Genomic DNA, 16,402 nt, shown 5'->3' on the forward strand with positions numbered 1-16,402 from the left:
GGGGAGAGGTCTTGCTTCCTGGACCACACACTTATATTCTTTAGTCTAAAGAGTATAGACAATTACTCTAATTCGGGATATCAAAATTTAGACATAGATAATATTGGCCAAAGGGTGGAGGGGTGGTCAAAGTAAAAACATACGCTTAAGGGTCTGGTCTGGTGATACGTGCTATTTTGGCATGAGCGGATGGCAGAGGTACTTAGCAGGGGGATGTCATACTTCCTAATTCCTGATCATCTTTCAGAGTGAGGCATGACCACGGATGGTGGCCAGTTCACAGATGGATTGGCCAAGGTAGCACTTCCCAAGAAGCAACTCAGAACTTGGAACAGTGGCCCTAGAGTCTGCACTGAGGGGCCTCACATGGCCTGCCTGGTAGAGCACATGTGACGTTGTAGGCAGGTGATGTCCAGGGCAGCTCAGCTGGCAAGGGAAACACACTGCACCTAAGAATCAGGGACGTGGCCTTTGACCTTGCCTGGGTTTGGCAGCCTGGACATGCATCATGGGGAAACCTCCAAGCCATGGTCTCTGTCCCTCTGACACTGAAGTGTGCGTATAGCGCCCTTGCAACTTGGCAATGATGCAGGTCTGTCATCCGGGGGAGCTCATATATCTGCCAGTAGATTTGATACTTCGAGGGTCAGGTTTGTTCTCAGATATGACAGCTGATATTGCAAGAGTATCTTCAGGATGATGGATATTTCAGGTGCTTTCAGATGCCACCTGGGATTCTGCAATGCCCCGGGAAGCATCTTCCACAACTGTAGCTGGGAGTGGAAGTGAAGAATCTCATTATTATCTAGAAGTGACCCAGGGTCAGCAAGAGAGAGGGCAGTTATTTCCCTGCCACTTTCCTCATGGAGGTTACAATTCTGGGCTAGGCAAACAGGAAACAGATTAACCCCAACATAAACGCCTGATTATGTATTGTGATGGGTGCTATAGAGCAAGCTACAGGGAGCTTTGAATGAGAGTAGAGAGTTTTGGGAGGAGGGTCATACTTCCATTGGAGAGTCCATACTGGCCTCTTTTAGGGAGGGACATTCCAACCGAGAACTGCAGGTTGAGGAGCTTGAGTGCCGGAAATGCCCCCAATGGGCACGAGGGTCAGAGAAGAAAAAGCACCCCAGACCCAGGTAGTCGGGAGCGACCAGGACACTGGCACACACACAGGACACTTGGCCACCCTCCTCTGCAGAAGCTCAGTGATGTCCTAGAGGCAACCTCACCCGTGGTATAAAGGAGAGATTCCCTGGGAAACCTGACCAGGTGTCTTTGCTGAGGGCCAGTCTGTACTCCTGTTTCCCTACACTAGTTTGTTTGCTTGGTGCTAGGCTGCTGGGTGGATGAAACCCTTACAGCAAGACTCAGAGGGACTCTTGGTACATTCGGATCCCCATGGTAGGAGTAGAACACACTGTTTGGCAAAGATGTTGAAGTTGTGTTCTTTGGCTTGAAGTTTAGTAGCAGGAGGGAGGCTTTCCTTCTGTGTGGACACAGGTTTCCACACATGGTCCTACATCCCAGGCTTGGCCATCACGTCCCCTCCTGCAACACAATGTGGTGGCCAGAGACATCTTCTCACGGTGAGTGTGGTCTATAGACATGACCACAGATGGCTGATATTTTTACACAGTTTTATTGCCTGCTCTTGAAAGCTGTAGGTGCAACCATTTGTTTGATGCCATTTGACAAGACAACCTATTTTGGTTCTGTAGAAGCTGCCCTTATAACAGTAAATGATTCTTGGTTCCCGTGTGTGGTTCCTGGTTGTTCTCTTATAACTAGACTGAACCATATGAAATCACAGTTGTTGTAGGTCAAAAAGGTTGAATGTGGACAGTTCATGCAGTTTAACCTCAAGTTCTATGTCACTTTTTGGGCAGTTTTACCCACTTGCAGTATAGCCAAAAATCTTGCAAAATAAAATTAACTTCCAAGCAAGGATAGACTCTCCGAATTTTAAGAAATACTTGCTTCCAACTGATTCTGTTCAGTATGCCCATGTTAGAGAAATCAGAGATGTCTATAGAAGTTTGTTTAGAGGTTGCAGGTTGTTACAAAAACTTTTACCCATGGTTTATATACATCATCGCCTCACCTGCCAACAGTGACAGAAGTAAGGCCTGGCCACGTTAAGGTTTAGAATAGCAGCGTCTTTTCAGAAAATCCAGAGCCATCTGATTGGGGTGTGGGGAGGGGAAGTTTAAATTGTGTCCACATTTTTTTAAAAAAAAGATTGAGTCAAACGTTAAATATATATCTGCAGCACACTGACCAACTAAGTATTTTCAGACACGTTCTGTTTTGCTAGGTCATAAGGAGACAGTCTCTGAACCTGCGGTTAAAAGATCCTGACTTTGAGAACAAAACTTTCCCATCTTTAAGGTGGACAGGAGTCACCTGGGGACCTTGTTGAATGCAGATTGGGTTCTTTAGGTCTGGGGTGGGCCTAACACTGTATTCCCCAGAGACTTCTGGTCAGCCACACTTAGAGCAGGGATGCAGTGTGACCGCAGGGTCATGAGGAAGTGGGGCGCCGCCACTCCACTAGCACTTGGCCTGCAAAGACCCCTGCTGTGACCAGTACTTTTTCACAAGCATTGATAACAAACAATAATGCCTCTCTTCCCTTTGCAGCGTGGAGAACAGGCCCGGATTTGTAGCAGTGGAACTGCGGCTGCGCAATTACTACTACGATGTGGTTAACTAACGGCTCCCGCGCCCGTCTGTGGCTGCCTTTGAGCAAATGAGCAGTCGAGGGAAGACTATTCCAATGCTTTGATTTTGAGTCTCCATCTTCCTCCACCCGGGAGAGCCAGCTCAGGTGGAACGTTCCACTGACTGTCGTTCCCCAAAGCCTGTCCTGGAACACGCCCTCCACAAAGCAACCCGTCCCAGAGGAGCGGTGGGAAGACAGACGGACACCAGGACCAAGGGTCCCGTGGATTCGTGTGTGTTTCTTGTCTGTGTGGCAGGTTATTTGCAGGATTTATTTCCAAATTTCTTTCTGTCTTTTCAGTTCTCGGGCTCCTGGGCTGCATTTGAATACCCAGCATCACCATGGCGTGCTGAACCCTCTTGCCCATTTCGGCTGCATTTTCAGTGGCCAGAGGGTGCCCTTGGCTTGTGATGCCTGCCGTGGAGGGAAGGAAAGGAGAGGAGAAGAGGTTTGACTGCCTCCAGAACATGGCTCCTACAGGTCCCAAGACTGAGCCCTGCCACTGAAAAACATTCCCCGATAAAAGTGTTTTGAGGCTTAAAAAAATCAGGCTGGACCACTGCAATTTCTAAGCCTGTAGCCCAGTTAAGGGAAAATAACAAGTATGGATACTGCTTTTGCTCTATGTGTTCTGAGGCAGAAGACTCACATCTGTATGAAAAATGGAGCCTGTTGGAATGAATTGGCTTGGCTTACTTTCCCCCCAAAAGCCTCTCTGAAGACTGTACTTGACTGGAGACTAATAAATAAAGTTCTTCGTGGAGACCCAGTAGGGAAGAGGATGTCTGTCATCTCAGATCTGACCTAGGACAGACAGCAGGGTACAGCGGGCTGTCGTCTGCTTAGTGGGGTCCAAGCTTGCTCTCCCCTAGAGAGGGGCTGCAGCCAGAATTCCCTGACTTTTTCTGTATTCATAGTGAGGGACAACCTGGTGGCCAAAGTCATCTAAAGAGGAGTTTCTAAGGCAAGTATCAATTCACAATAAAGCCACAGATCCTGACCCTCTCCACAAGTAAACCTCATTGAGTGTGACTTTGGGTTGAAGATACAAGACCCAAGAAATTTTTTCTAGTCCCTGAGTCTTAGTTAATCCTTGGCTAATGTTTGATCTCATGCAGATCATCAGCCCATTGATATCAGATTTGCTGTAGCCATCCTTCTTAGGTCAGTCGAGACGCATAAACTCAGACCATCTTGTCTTCAGTGGTACCTAAGACATTTTAAAGTATACATCCAGCCTATGGCCAGAGAGGAGGCCCCACTCGTGACAGGGGAGCCAGGCACGGAGAAAGGCAGCAGTCGGCACCCCAGCTTAGCCAGCAGAAGACATGGGTCCACTGGTAGAACTTGTGTTAAGAAACTTTCAGAAGCCGCCCATGCTTTTTTGCCACATGGTGGTTTAATCATCGTGTTAAAGAGAGGATCCCTGTGTGGTGAGCAGATACTCAAAACAATGGCAATGCACATTTAGAGTCCCTGAGATTATAAAGATGAATGACACAATCTCTGTGGTCAGGTTGTTTGTAGAATCATCACAGAAAGGGCTGGATAAAGCAGTAATGGCATCTGAGAAAGAGACCATCCATACACACTGCTGAACTCCCAGGGTCCTTCTTCTACCCGCAAAGTGTGTCTGTAGCAAGGCCACACACTTACAGGAATAGAGGGCATGCATGTCATAAACATGTAGAGCTCTTGCCTTCTTTCCAGTGGGATTTTCCACACTGTCTAGCAGCTCAATACCCTTCCCAGGAGTCTGGGGATGAAGAACATCTAAAATGTGAGTGGGCAAGAGATGCTCTGCCCAGGAGGCAGCCAGCACTCCCCTCCACTCTGTCCTCTGCTTCTCCCCGTAGTGGAAAGAGGCCTGTGTGTAGAATTTTCACTGTGGCCGCTTGCCCAAGTCTTGTCTAGTGAAAATTGTGTCCTGTGTTAGAGATAACTGTTCTCCTCCCTGGGGTCACAGAGGAAGGCACATAGGGAAAGGCACCTTTGTGGAAGGATTTATGATGTAAATGAGCAAAATTTGGAAGCTTAGGGCTTACTGCAGGGCTGGGCTTTCACATGCATGCTGCCCTTCTGATGGGTCTAACCACGTCTTTACCTGGGTCTGGGCGCCCTCCATGTGCCTTCACCTTTTGGTCCATGTTTAGCAGGAACAAAAGGACAGCACATCAGACACACAGCCCTGGCCAGTACCAATTGTCTGCTGATGCCACAAACACTTTGTCACCTCAGTGGGACCAAAAGTTTTTGTAGCAGAAACACAGTTCATTCTGTGGTTAAAATAATTACAAGTGCTTTTCGTTTGAGCATGTCCTTCCCCTGCACTTGCTGGTACCAGCCTTGCCTTTGTCCTTTGCGTGGTGACTTCACATTTACCCCAGCCCAATGACTGCATCCCCACCTGGGTTTTCACATGTAGGGGTGACCGCCAGTTTATCAGGCTCCCAGACTCCCAAAGAGCACACTCTACCTGTCAATCCGGGCATCATATTCTCCATTCATTTCAGAAGAGCAATCTTTTGTCACTGGACTTTTTTTCAACTGTGATTTTTAATAAAACTTTGAAATGAGCTTTGTGATGATTTTCATGGATGTGATTAAAGTATGATAAGTTATACTGTCAAATACACGGTGCCAAACAGCATTGTCAAATGTGCAACATGTATTTTAAAAAATGGTAAGTCCCCAGCCACATCCTAAAAAGATGGATGTATGCAGGCTGGTCGGAGCAGATCTGGAAGCTTCTGCCATGCACAGAAGGAAAAGGCCTGTCAAGGAGGGCTCTGGCCTGCCATGATCCTCTGTTCATGGGCAGGGGATCTGCCCAGCGAGAGCCTCACAGCTCACATTGTACACTAATGAGAGGTGGGCTAACAAGACAGAAATCCCAAAAGAGGCCAGAGCAGCATTGTGGCTGGTGAACTTTCCCTTTCTCTGTACAGATAGCTTAGGGAGCATTGGGGATATCAAGAAAAGATATCCAGAGCCCCCATCCCCTGTTTTAAAGGAGGTTACACACATGCATGGACATCGCATACATACGCATACATACACATACATACACACACACACCATGCACATACACACACTGCAATAAGCACACATGCACACTGAACCTTATTCCGAATGACCACTTCAGTGCCACTGTGGGGCAGACATCCTGCCTCAGAATACATGCTAGTGGATCTAGTCATCTCCTACCTGCTCTGGGCCTGGGTCAAGTACCAGAGTCTCTCCTGGCCATCAGCCTCCCTCCCAGCCCCACTACAGGTCCTCCGGCTCCTGGCAGGCAGAGGTTTGGAAGAGACCTGGGTTGGCTGGCCTCACACTCCACTGGAGGGCCCCAGAAGGGGGATGACTGCCAAAAAGCCCTTTGGCTGGTTTCCCTGGAAGCAGGGCACAACAGGTGGTCTCCGGCACTGACCTTGGGCGAGTCATACAAACTCAACCTCCTGATGTGCATGACTGCAGCTGAGGGTTACCCACTGACCTACGATGACACGTGTAAGTGCTGGCCACAGAGACCAAGAGCCATATTCTAAAAATGCCAGCGGGCCCCACAGCCTGTGCCCCCAAGAGCAATGGGCAACCTGGTCGATGGGAATTCTCCAGGCCAGCAGGTGGCACTGTGTGACAGCTCAGGAAGTGACTTCTTCAACCCCAGGGAGGGCTCAGAACCCAGGTAATCACATGTTTGTGATCCTTGGAAGCAGGGATGTGAGATGGCTTTGTCACCAAAGTGAGCTCGGGCAGAGAGAGATTTTAAGACCTGCCCTTGTCTTTCCAAGGGGAGGAGGGGACTTCAGAACCAGCCAATAAACACTTTCTCTTTTTAGAAGAAGCACCCATTAGACCTTGTCTGTCCCGAGCTGCAGTTAAGATGAGAGCTGCTGGGGCCCGAAGGAAAGGGGGGCGGCAGAGAACAGCTGACTTCCTGTAAGCTTGGGTGACTTCTTGGCCACTCAAGAGTTCCATTTTATTGAAATTGGCCCATTCTGGTGTTGTTGACTGGAGGAAGAGAATGTGTTTTTCCCATCCCACCCACACAGGCCAAACTGAAGGGTCTGAAAACTAACCCCCCATACGGGGGGGAGGGGGCTATGAATGACATTGCTATAAAGAAACGTATCAAATGACCACCTGATACATGGAAGTGACAACTCATTGTGTGACCCTGAACTGCCTATCAATTTGTAGAACACCTAAGGCCAGGAGCATCAGTGGCTCCCAGCTTCTGAAACATAAAGCTGATTTTCAAAAAAATGAAAATAATTTGAAAGAGCCAGAAAGAGATTCTAGTTCAGGACAAACGATGCTGCCATTTCCACTTTATGCAGCAGTTGCTTCCTTCTAGACACTGGCTTGTGGCCTCAGGGTGGAATTTGTCCCTGCTTCAGGGAAAGCAAGTCCTCCTGAATCATGGCCTTTCTCAGGTATTGGGAGCCCAGCAGAGGCAAAACACAGTCAGGCCCCCAGGCCCTACACCTTTTCCTTCTCCCTGCTGTCTATCCAAAGAAAAACCGGAGAAACAGCTCACAGGTGTCTTCCTGCAAACATGAGTCTGGAAGACAGAGCTGTGCTCTGCACCCAGCAGTTCCCTGATCAAATAACATGGCTGAGTGCATTCCCACGTAAGGACACTGGTGCCCCATTAGCCCAAAGTTCAAGGAATAAAGTGCAACAAAGACCTTTTCACACATTTTTTTCTAGCTCATCATTTTCCCGGCTTCTTTGACCACAGAAGCACTATTGTGCTCAATGCCTACTAGCAAGACCAAGCTGGTGTTCCTCACAGACTTTAGGAAATGCCAGACTTACCACGCAGGAGGGAGGGGTCTCTACAGTGGGATACTGTGCACTTGTGGGAACGTAATTCTGTCCCTGAAATCATCCAAGGAAACAGTTACCCTGTTCTTATTAGCTGAAAAACCAGCCCTGTCCTGTTCTCAAGTGTGGGTTATTTATACATCATGTTCCCTCTCTCTCCTTCCTTCTCTCTCGCTCTCTCTCTCTCTCTCTCATACACACACACACAAACACAAACACACATATACACAACACTGGGACACATATAATCAATCTTTCCTTCCAAGAAAAAGAAATAAAATGATAGCATTTTGATACAGAAGGAGGGCCCAGGACACATAACTTGATGTTTCATTACACAGAGCTCTTTTTAAGACCACTTATTTATTATTTTGTAGTTTTACAAAATTAACCTACATTAAGAAAGTACACATTTCCAGAGCCACCACCACCAAATCCAGCAAAAATCTACCTGGACACCCAGCACGTCCTGAGCTGATTCAAACCCGTCCTGTGCCTGTTTAAACTCATGATCTCACCAGCTGGGTGCTGCCAGTCACTGCCCCCTTTTGGGGCATTAGCTGACCAAGTGATGCTCTCAGCCCACATGTTACTCAGCTGAGGACATTTCCAGGAGCTATTTTCTCAGTGAGGCGTTATTTTACCCAAGTCGTGATTCATGAGACTTTATGCCTTTGCAGTCTTTGAGGTCTTCAAATGACTCAGTTTTCCATGACTAACATTCAACTGTGGAACAGTGAGTGGAAATTGTATGTTGTTCACAAACAACTCTTCCTCGTTCATAAAAGTAAAGAGCCAGTGTCTAGTACTGTTTATTCTCCATAGCGCATATGAAATGACACCATGAATTTCTATAAACCACCAAGGATGTCAAAGCTCTTTGGAAGACAGCACTGTTAATACCCACGGCTTGTGAACAGTTGCTCTGAGTCCCTCCTCCCCTAACATGGGGGAAGAGGTGGCGCCTCAGCTACACAGACAATGAACAGGAAAGGAAAGGTAGGAAAGATCATTGATCAAGAAAACCATCTGGAAAATAAAAAAAAGAAAACCATTTGAGGGACCTTCAAGATGGCGGAGGAGTAACATGTGGAGATAACCTTCCTCCCACAAATATATCAAAAATACATCTACATGTGGAACAACTCCTACAGAATACCTACTGAATGCTGGCAGAAAATCTCAGACATCCCAAAAAGCAAGAAAATCCCCACGTACCTGGCCGTGTGGCTGACAGGGTCTCAGTGGCCCAGCCTGGTGTCAGGCCTAAGCTTCTGAGGTGGGAGAGCTGAGTTCAGGACACTGTACACCAGAGACCTCCCAGCCCCATGTAATATCAATTGGCAACAGCTCTCCCAGAGATCTCCATCCCAATGCTAAGGCCCAGCTCCACCCAATGGCCAGCAACCTCCAGTGTTGAATCCCCCATGACAAACAACTAGCAAGACAAGAACACAACACCACACATTAGCAGAGAGGCTGCCTATAATCATAATAAGTTCACAGACACCACAAAACACAACACCGGATGCAGCCCTGCCCACCAGAAAGACAAGATCGAGCCCCACCCACCAGAACACAAGCATCAGTCCCCTCCACCAGGAAGCCTACACAAGTCATGAACCAGCCTTAACCACTGTGGGCAGACACCAAATACAACGGGAAATATGAACCTGCAGCCTGCGAAAATAAGACCCTAAACACAGTAAGTTAAGCAAAATGGGAAGACAGAGAAATATGCAGCAGATGAAGGAGCAACGTAAAAACCCACCAGACCAAAGAAATGAAGAGGAAATAGGCAGTCTACCTGAAAAAGAATTCAGAGAAATGATAGTAAAGTGATCCAAAATCTTGGAAATAGAATAGAGAAAATAAAAGAAACATTTAATAAGGACCTAGAAGAACTAAAGAGCAAAGAAACAATGATGAACAACACAATAAATGAAATTAAAAATTCTCTATCTAGAAGGAATCAACGGTAGAATAACTGAGGAAGAAGGACGGATAAGACAGCTGGAAGATAAAATAATGGAAATAATTGCCAGGGAGCAGAATAAAAAAAAAAAAGAATGAAAAGAATTGAAGACAGTCTCAGAGACCTCTGGGACAACATTAAACACACCAACATTCAAACTACAGGGGTCCCAGAAAAAGAAGAGAAAATGAAAGGGTCTATGAAAATATTGAAGGGATTATAGTTGAAAACTTCCCTAACATGGGAAAGGAAATCGTCACTCAAGTACTGGAAGCACAGAGAGTCCCATACAGGATAAATCCAAGGAGAAACACACAAAGACACATATTAATCAAACTATCAAAAATTAAATACAAAAAAAATATTAACAGCAACAAGGGAAAAGCAACAAATAACATACAAGGGAATCCCGATACGGTTAACAGCTGATCTTTCAGCAGAAACTCTGTAAACCAGAAGGGAGTGGCAGGACATATTTAAAGTGATGAAAGGGAAAAACCTACAACCAAAATTACCCTACCCAGCAAGGATCTCATTCAGATTCGATGGAGAAATTAAAACCTTTGCAGACAAGCAAAACTTAAGAGAATTCAGCACCATCAAACCAGCTTTACAACAAATGCTAAAGGGATTTCTCTAGGCAGGAAACACAAGAAAAGGAAAAGACCTAAAAAACCCAAAACAATTAAGAAAAGGGTAATAGGAACATACACATCGATAATTACCTTAAATGTAAATGGATTAAATATTCCAACCAAAAGATATAGACTGGCTGAATGGATACAAAAACATGACCCATATATATTCTGTCTACAAGAGACCCTCTTCAGACCTAGGGACACATACAAACTGAAAGTGAGGGGATGGAAAAAGATATTCCATGCAAATGGAAATCAAAAAAAGCTGGAGCAGCAATTCTTATATCAGACAAAATAGACTTTAAAATAAAGACTATTATTAAAGAGACAAAGAAGGACACTACATAATGATCAAGGGATCAATCCAAGAAAATATAACATTTATGCACCCAATATAGAAGCACTCGATACATAAGGCAAATGTTAAAAGCCATAAAAGGGGAAATTGACAGTAACACAATCATAGTAGGGGACTTTAACACCCTACTTTCACGAATGGACAGATCAACCAAAATGAAAATAAATAAGGAAACACAAGCTTTAAATTACACATTAAACAAGATAGACCTAATTGAAACTGATATTTATAGGGCATTCCATCCAAAAACAACAGAATACACTTTCTTCTCAAGTGCTCATGGAACATTCTCCAGGATAGATCATATCTTGGGTCACAAATCAAGCCTTGGTAAATTTAAGAAAATTGAAATCATATCAGGTACCTTTTCTGATCACAGTGTTATGAGACTAGATATCAATAACAGGGAAAAAAAACTATAAAAAATACAAACACATGGAGTCTAAACAATACACTACTAAATAACTAAAAAATCACTGAAAAATCAAAAAGGAAATCAAAAAATACCTAGAAACAAATGACAATGAAAACACGATGAGCAAAAACCTATGGGATACCATAAAAGCAGTTCTAAGAGGGAAGTTTACAGCAATACAATCCTACCTCAAGAAAGTAGAAAAATGTCAAATAAACAACCTAACCTTACACCTAAAGCAATTAGAGAAAGAAGAACAAAAAAACTCAAAGTTAGCAGAAGGAAAGAAATCATAAAGATCAGATCAGAAATAAATGAAAAAGAAATGAAGGAAATGATCTCAAGGATCAATAAAGCTAAAAGCTGGTTCTTTGAGAAGATAAACAAAATTAATAAAGCACTGCCAGACTCATCAAAAAAAAAAAAGGGAGAAGACTCAAATCAATAGAATTAGAAATGAAAAAGGAGAAGTAACAACTGACACCACAGAAATACAAAGAATCATGAGGGATTATTACAAGCAACTATATGCCCATAAAATGAACAACCTGGAAGAAATGGACAAATTCTTAGAAAAGCACAACTTTCTGAGACTGAACCAGGAAGAAATAGAAAATATGAACAAACAAATCACAAGCACTGAAATCGAAAATGTAATTTAAAACCTTCCAACAAACAAAAGCTCAGGACCAGATGGCTTCATAGGCGAATTCTACCAAATATTTAGAGAAGAGCTAACACCAATCCTTCTCAAACTCCTCCAAAATATAGCAGAGGGAGGAACACTCCCAAACTCATTCTACAAGGCCACCATCACCATGATACAAAAACCAGACAAAGATGTCACAAAAAAAGAAAACTACAGGCCAATATCACTGATGAACATAGATGCAAAAATCCTCAAGAAAATACTAGCAAACAGAATCCAACAACACATTAAAAGGATCATACACCATGAACAAGTGGGGTTTATCCCAGGAATGCTAGGATTCTTCAATATATGCAAAGCATTCAATGTGATACACCATATCAACAAGTTGAAGAATAAAAACCATATGATCATCTCAATACATGCAGAAAAACCTTTCAACAAAATTCAACACCAATTTATGATAAAAACCCTTCAGAAAGTAGGCATAGAGGCAACTCACCTAAACATAATAAAGGCCATATATGACAAAGCCACAGCCAACATCATTCTTAGTGGTGAAAAACTGAAACCATTACCTCTAAAATCAGGAACAAGACAAGGATACCCACTCTCACCACTATTATTCAACATAGTTTTGGAAGTTTTAGCCACAGCAATCAGAGAAGAAAAAGAAATAAAAGGAATACAAATCTGAAAAGAAGAAGTAAAGCTGTCACTGTTTGCAGACGACATGATACTATACATAGAGAATCCTAAAGATGCTACCAGAAAACTACTAGAGCTAATCAATGAATTTGGTAAACTAGCAGGATACAAAATTAATGCACAGAAATCTCTTGTATCCCTATACATTAATGATGAAAAATCTGAAAGAGAAATTAAGGAAACAGTCCCATTTACCATTGCAGCAAAAAGAAAATACCTAGGAATAAACGTATCTAAGGAGACAAAAGAACTGTATGCAGAAAACTATAAGACACTGATGAAAGAAATTAAATATGATACAAACAGATGGAGAGATATACCATGTTCTTTGATTGGAAGAATCAACATTGTGAAAATGACTATACTACCCAAAGCAATCTACAGATTCAATGTAATTCCTATCAAACTACCACTGGCATTTTTCACAGAACTAGGACAAAAACTTTCACAATTTTTATGGAAACACAAAAGATCCCGAATAGCCAAAGCAATCTTGAGAAAGAAAACTGGAGCTGGAGAAATCAGGTTCCCTGTTTCAGACTATACTACAAAGCTACAGTAATCAAGACAATATAGTACTGGCTCAGAAACATAAATATTGATCAATGGAATAGGATAGAAAGCCCAGAGATAAACACATATACCTATGGTCACCTTATCTTTGATAAAGGAGGCAGGAATATACAATGGATAAAAGACAGCATGTTCAATAAGTGGTGCTGGGAAAACTGGAGAGCTACATGTAAAAGAATGAAATTAGAACACTCCCTAACACAATAGCAAAAATAAACTCAAAATGGATTAAAGACCTAAATGTAAGTCCAGACACTATAAAACTCTTTGAGGAAAACATAGGAAGAACACTCTTTGACATAAATCACAGCAAGATCCCTTTTGACCCACCTCCTAGAGAAATGGAAATAAAAACAAAAATAAGCAAATGGGACCTAGTGAAAATTAAGAGCTTTGCACAGCAAAGGAAACCATAAACAAGACAAAAGACAACGCTCAGAATGGGAGAAAATATTTGCAAATGAAGCAACTGACAATGGATTAACCTCCAAAATATACAAGCAGTTCATGTAGCTCAATATCAAAAAAAAAACACAAACAACCTAGTCAAAAATGGGCAGAAGATCTAAATAGACATTTCTCCAAAGTAGATATACAGATTGCCAACAGACACATGAAAGGATTCTCAACATCACTAATCATTAGAGAAATGCAAATCAAAACTACAATGAGGTATCACCTCACACTAGTCAGAATGGCCATCATCAAAAAATCTACAAACAATAAATGCTGGAGAGGGTGTGGAGAAAAGGGAACCCTCTTGCAATGTTGGTGGGAATGTAAATTGATACAGCCACTATGGAGAACAGTATGGAGGTTCCTTAAAAAACTAAAAGTAGAACTACCATATGACACAGGAATCCCACTACTGGGCATATACCCTGAGAAAACCATAATTCAAAAAGAGTCATGAACCACAATGTTCATTGCAGCTCTATTTACAATAGCCAGGACATGGAAGCAGCCTAAGTGTCCATCGACAGATGAATGGATAAAGAAGATGTGGTATATATGTACAATGGAATATTACTCAGCCATAAAAGGAATCAAAATTGAGTTATTTGTAGTGAGTTGGATGGACCTATAGTCTGTCATACAGAGTGAAGTAAGTCAGAAAGAGAAAAACAAATACTGTATGCTAACACATATATATGGAATCTAATAAAAACAAAAAACAAATGGTGCTGATGAACCTAGGGGCAGTATGGGAACAAAGACGAAGACGTAGAGAATGGAATTGAGTACTAGGGGAGGGGCAAGTGTAAGCTGGGACGAAGTGAGAAAGTAGCATTGACATATATACACTACCAACTGTAAAATAGATGGCTAGTGGGAAGCAGCTGCATTGCACAGGGAGATCAGCTTGGTGCTTTGTGACCACCTAGAGGAATGGGATAGGGAGGGTGAGAGAGAGATGCAAGAGGGAAGGGATATGGGGATATATGTATATGTATATGTATAGCTGATTCACATTGTTATACAGCAGAAACTAACACAACATTGTAAAGCAATTATACTCCAATAAAGATGTTAAAAAAAAGAAAACCATTTTGCTGAATTCGAGTCCTTCTCAGGTGGGTTGTTCCAGAAAGAAAGTGATTTTCACCGAAGTAGGCAAGTCATCTGCACCTGCTGTGCAGGAAGTGAGTTTTCGATTTCATGATGCATCTGGAGATGCTTGGAGAACATCCAGAGAAGTGTCTCCTCTCATACTGAAGGCATCTGGGAGAGCAGGACCCCTGGACACTGGATGTGTTCCCAGGGATGCCAGGGAGCTTTCTGCCTGCCAGGGTGCCCAGGTGAGCAACCTTACACTGCAGCATGCTGCCACCCCCAGCACCTGTCAGAATTGAGGGGCACGAGCTGCCTGATAAGCCTCCAGCCTGCTCCATCCCTCCCCACCTCTTCTTACTTCCGTCAGCATTCAACCCTGAAGAAGAAAGAAAAGAGGATGCTTGATGAAGCCAATCCCACTTACCAGCACTTTGTACCTCACATGATTATGAACATGGCGGGGAAATCAGACAGAAAAAAAGTGACCTAAACACACAACGGGTATCAGGACACTAGGACCCGAGAAGACTCTCCTTGGCTCAGAGATGAGTTCTGTCTTGAGATGGACAGAATTGAGCAGAGGGGATCTCTCCAAAGCAAAGGGCTGCCGAGATAAAGCATAGCATGGAACAGAGAGCCACGTCAATCGACTTTACTCTGCAATCAAAACTTTCAGACATATGTTCATTCTGGGACACTCTTCTCTTAACGTCAGTACGACATCCTTTCCTGAACGTTCTGCAATGAGAACTCACTGGCTAAAGTGCCAGAGAGTTCATTCTATTCCGAATTCCTACTTCTGTATGTTATCGTTTGGAAACACAGGGTCCACAGCTGGCTCATGGGACCTGTATTCTTTTGTAATGTTTCCCCAGGGATTCTTTGTGTGTATGTGTGAGTGCGTGTGACTCTGTCAAACAGGTGTCTGTGTCTATTCTTTTTTTCAGAACTTCTTGGACTTTTAATGCTCTTCTCAACATGAAAATAACTCTCTCTTATTAACCAGCTTGAACTGCTTTTCCCCTTTCAGTTCTCAGTGTGTAGAACAGGTTTCCCCCGCTTACCGGCATGGACCTGGGGCCTGACGCACTGTTACTGACGTCTTCGAAAGAGCCAAGTATGTCAATGCACAAGGAAAGGTCTGCTTTCCCTGCACTGCGCAGAGATTGACCCCCTGCTCTGCGGTGAGAGGGTGGGGTGGGTGCTGGGAAGCCCCAAGTCAGATGAGAATCAGGTCCACCGAGAGCAGGGGGCATCCTTTCCGGACCTGCAGGTACGTCTTCAGTGAAACTTGGACTTTTGCTGCAATTCCCTGTCTTCCTGCCCCTGAGGAACCAGCCTAACCAGCAGAGCGACAGTGCACGGCACTTGGAAGCCAGCCACGGCCCAGGTTTTCCCAAAGACAACTCCTTGCATGGTCAACAGGGAGGGGCGGACACTACTTGGTCCTCAGGTGAAGCCTCAGGCCACTGGTGATTCTTGGAGGTTTCATCAGGAGAGAAAACAAAGTTAGACTACTTATCCACATCACTTGAGGGTGGAATTAGAGTCTGTGGGGGTCATAGTCTTCCTCTCTCCCCATTCTCAACTTTTGGAGAGCACCCAGTGAGCACTCACAGGTCAAAGAGATGAATGTCTCTATGATGCCCTGCAGCAGCCCATGGGTTGCACCTCTGACCACTGAGCACCAGCACGCAAAGGGCTTTATAGTAAAAAACTCAAACAGTGTGTGAATGCCCAGAGCATTGCTCAGGCCCACAAATGGTTCAGCCTGCTTTGGTAGACTAGGTGTGTGCAGTGCCATTTTTGAGCCCTCTGTAATAAAAGTTGCATTTGCATAATCCAGCTGGCATTTGCAGATATATTTTCTATTTTAAGCCTAAAATCAACCAACTTTTGAAAGTGAAGTGCTTCTGGGTTGCTGCCAGCTGCCACCTCCCGGTGCAATGAGGAAACTGAGTCTTGGAGAGG

General features: G+C 43.9%; 1 protein-coding gene across 2 annotated transcripts in view; it reads left to right on the forward strand.

The window, feature by feature from the left end:
- Nucleotides 1–5,304, forward strand: part of SYK (spleen associated tyrosine kinase) — a 95,498-nt gene extending 90,194 nt beyond the window's left edge. For both annotated transcript variants that reach the window (XM_032635572.1, XM_032635570.1), the window contains one exon: nt 2,647–5,304. In XM_032635572.1, the coding sequence (XP_032491463.1) occupies nt 2,647–2,719 (73 nt within the window). In that variant the 3' untranslated portion in view covers nt 2,720–5,304. The remainder of the gene's footprint in view (nt 1–2,646) is intronic.
- The last annotated feature ends 11,098 nt before the right edge of the window (nt 5,305–16,402 follow it).

Source organism: Phocoena sinus, chromosome 6 (genome assembly GCF_008692025.1).
Source record: "Phocoena sinus isolate mPhoSin1 chromosome 6, mPhoSin1.pri, whole genome shotgun sequence".
Classification (NCBI taxonomy): domain Eukaryota; kingdom Metazoa; phylum Chordata; class Mammalia; order Artiodactyla; family Phocoenidae; genus Phocoena; species Phocoena sinus.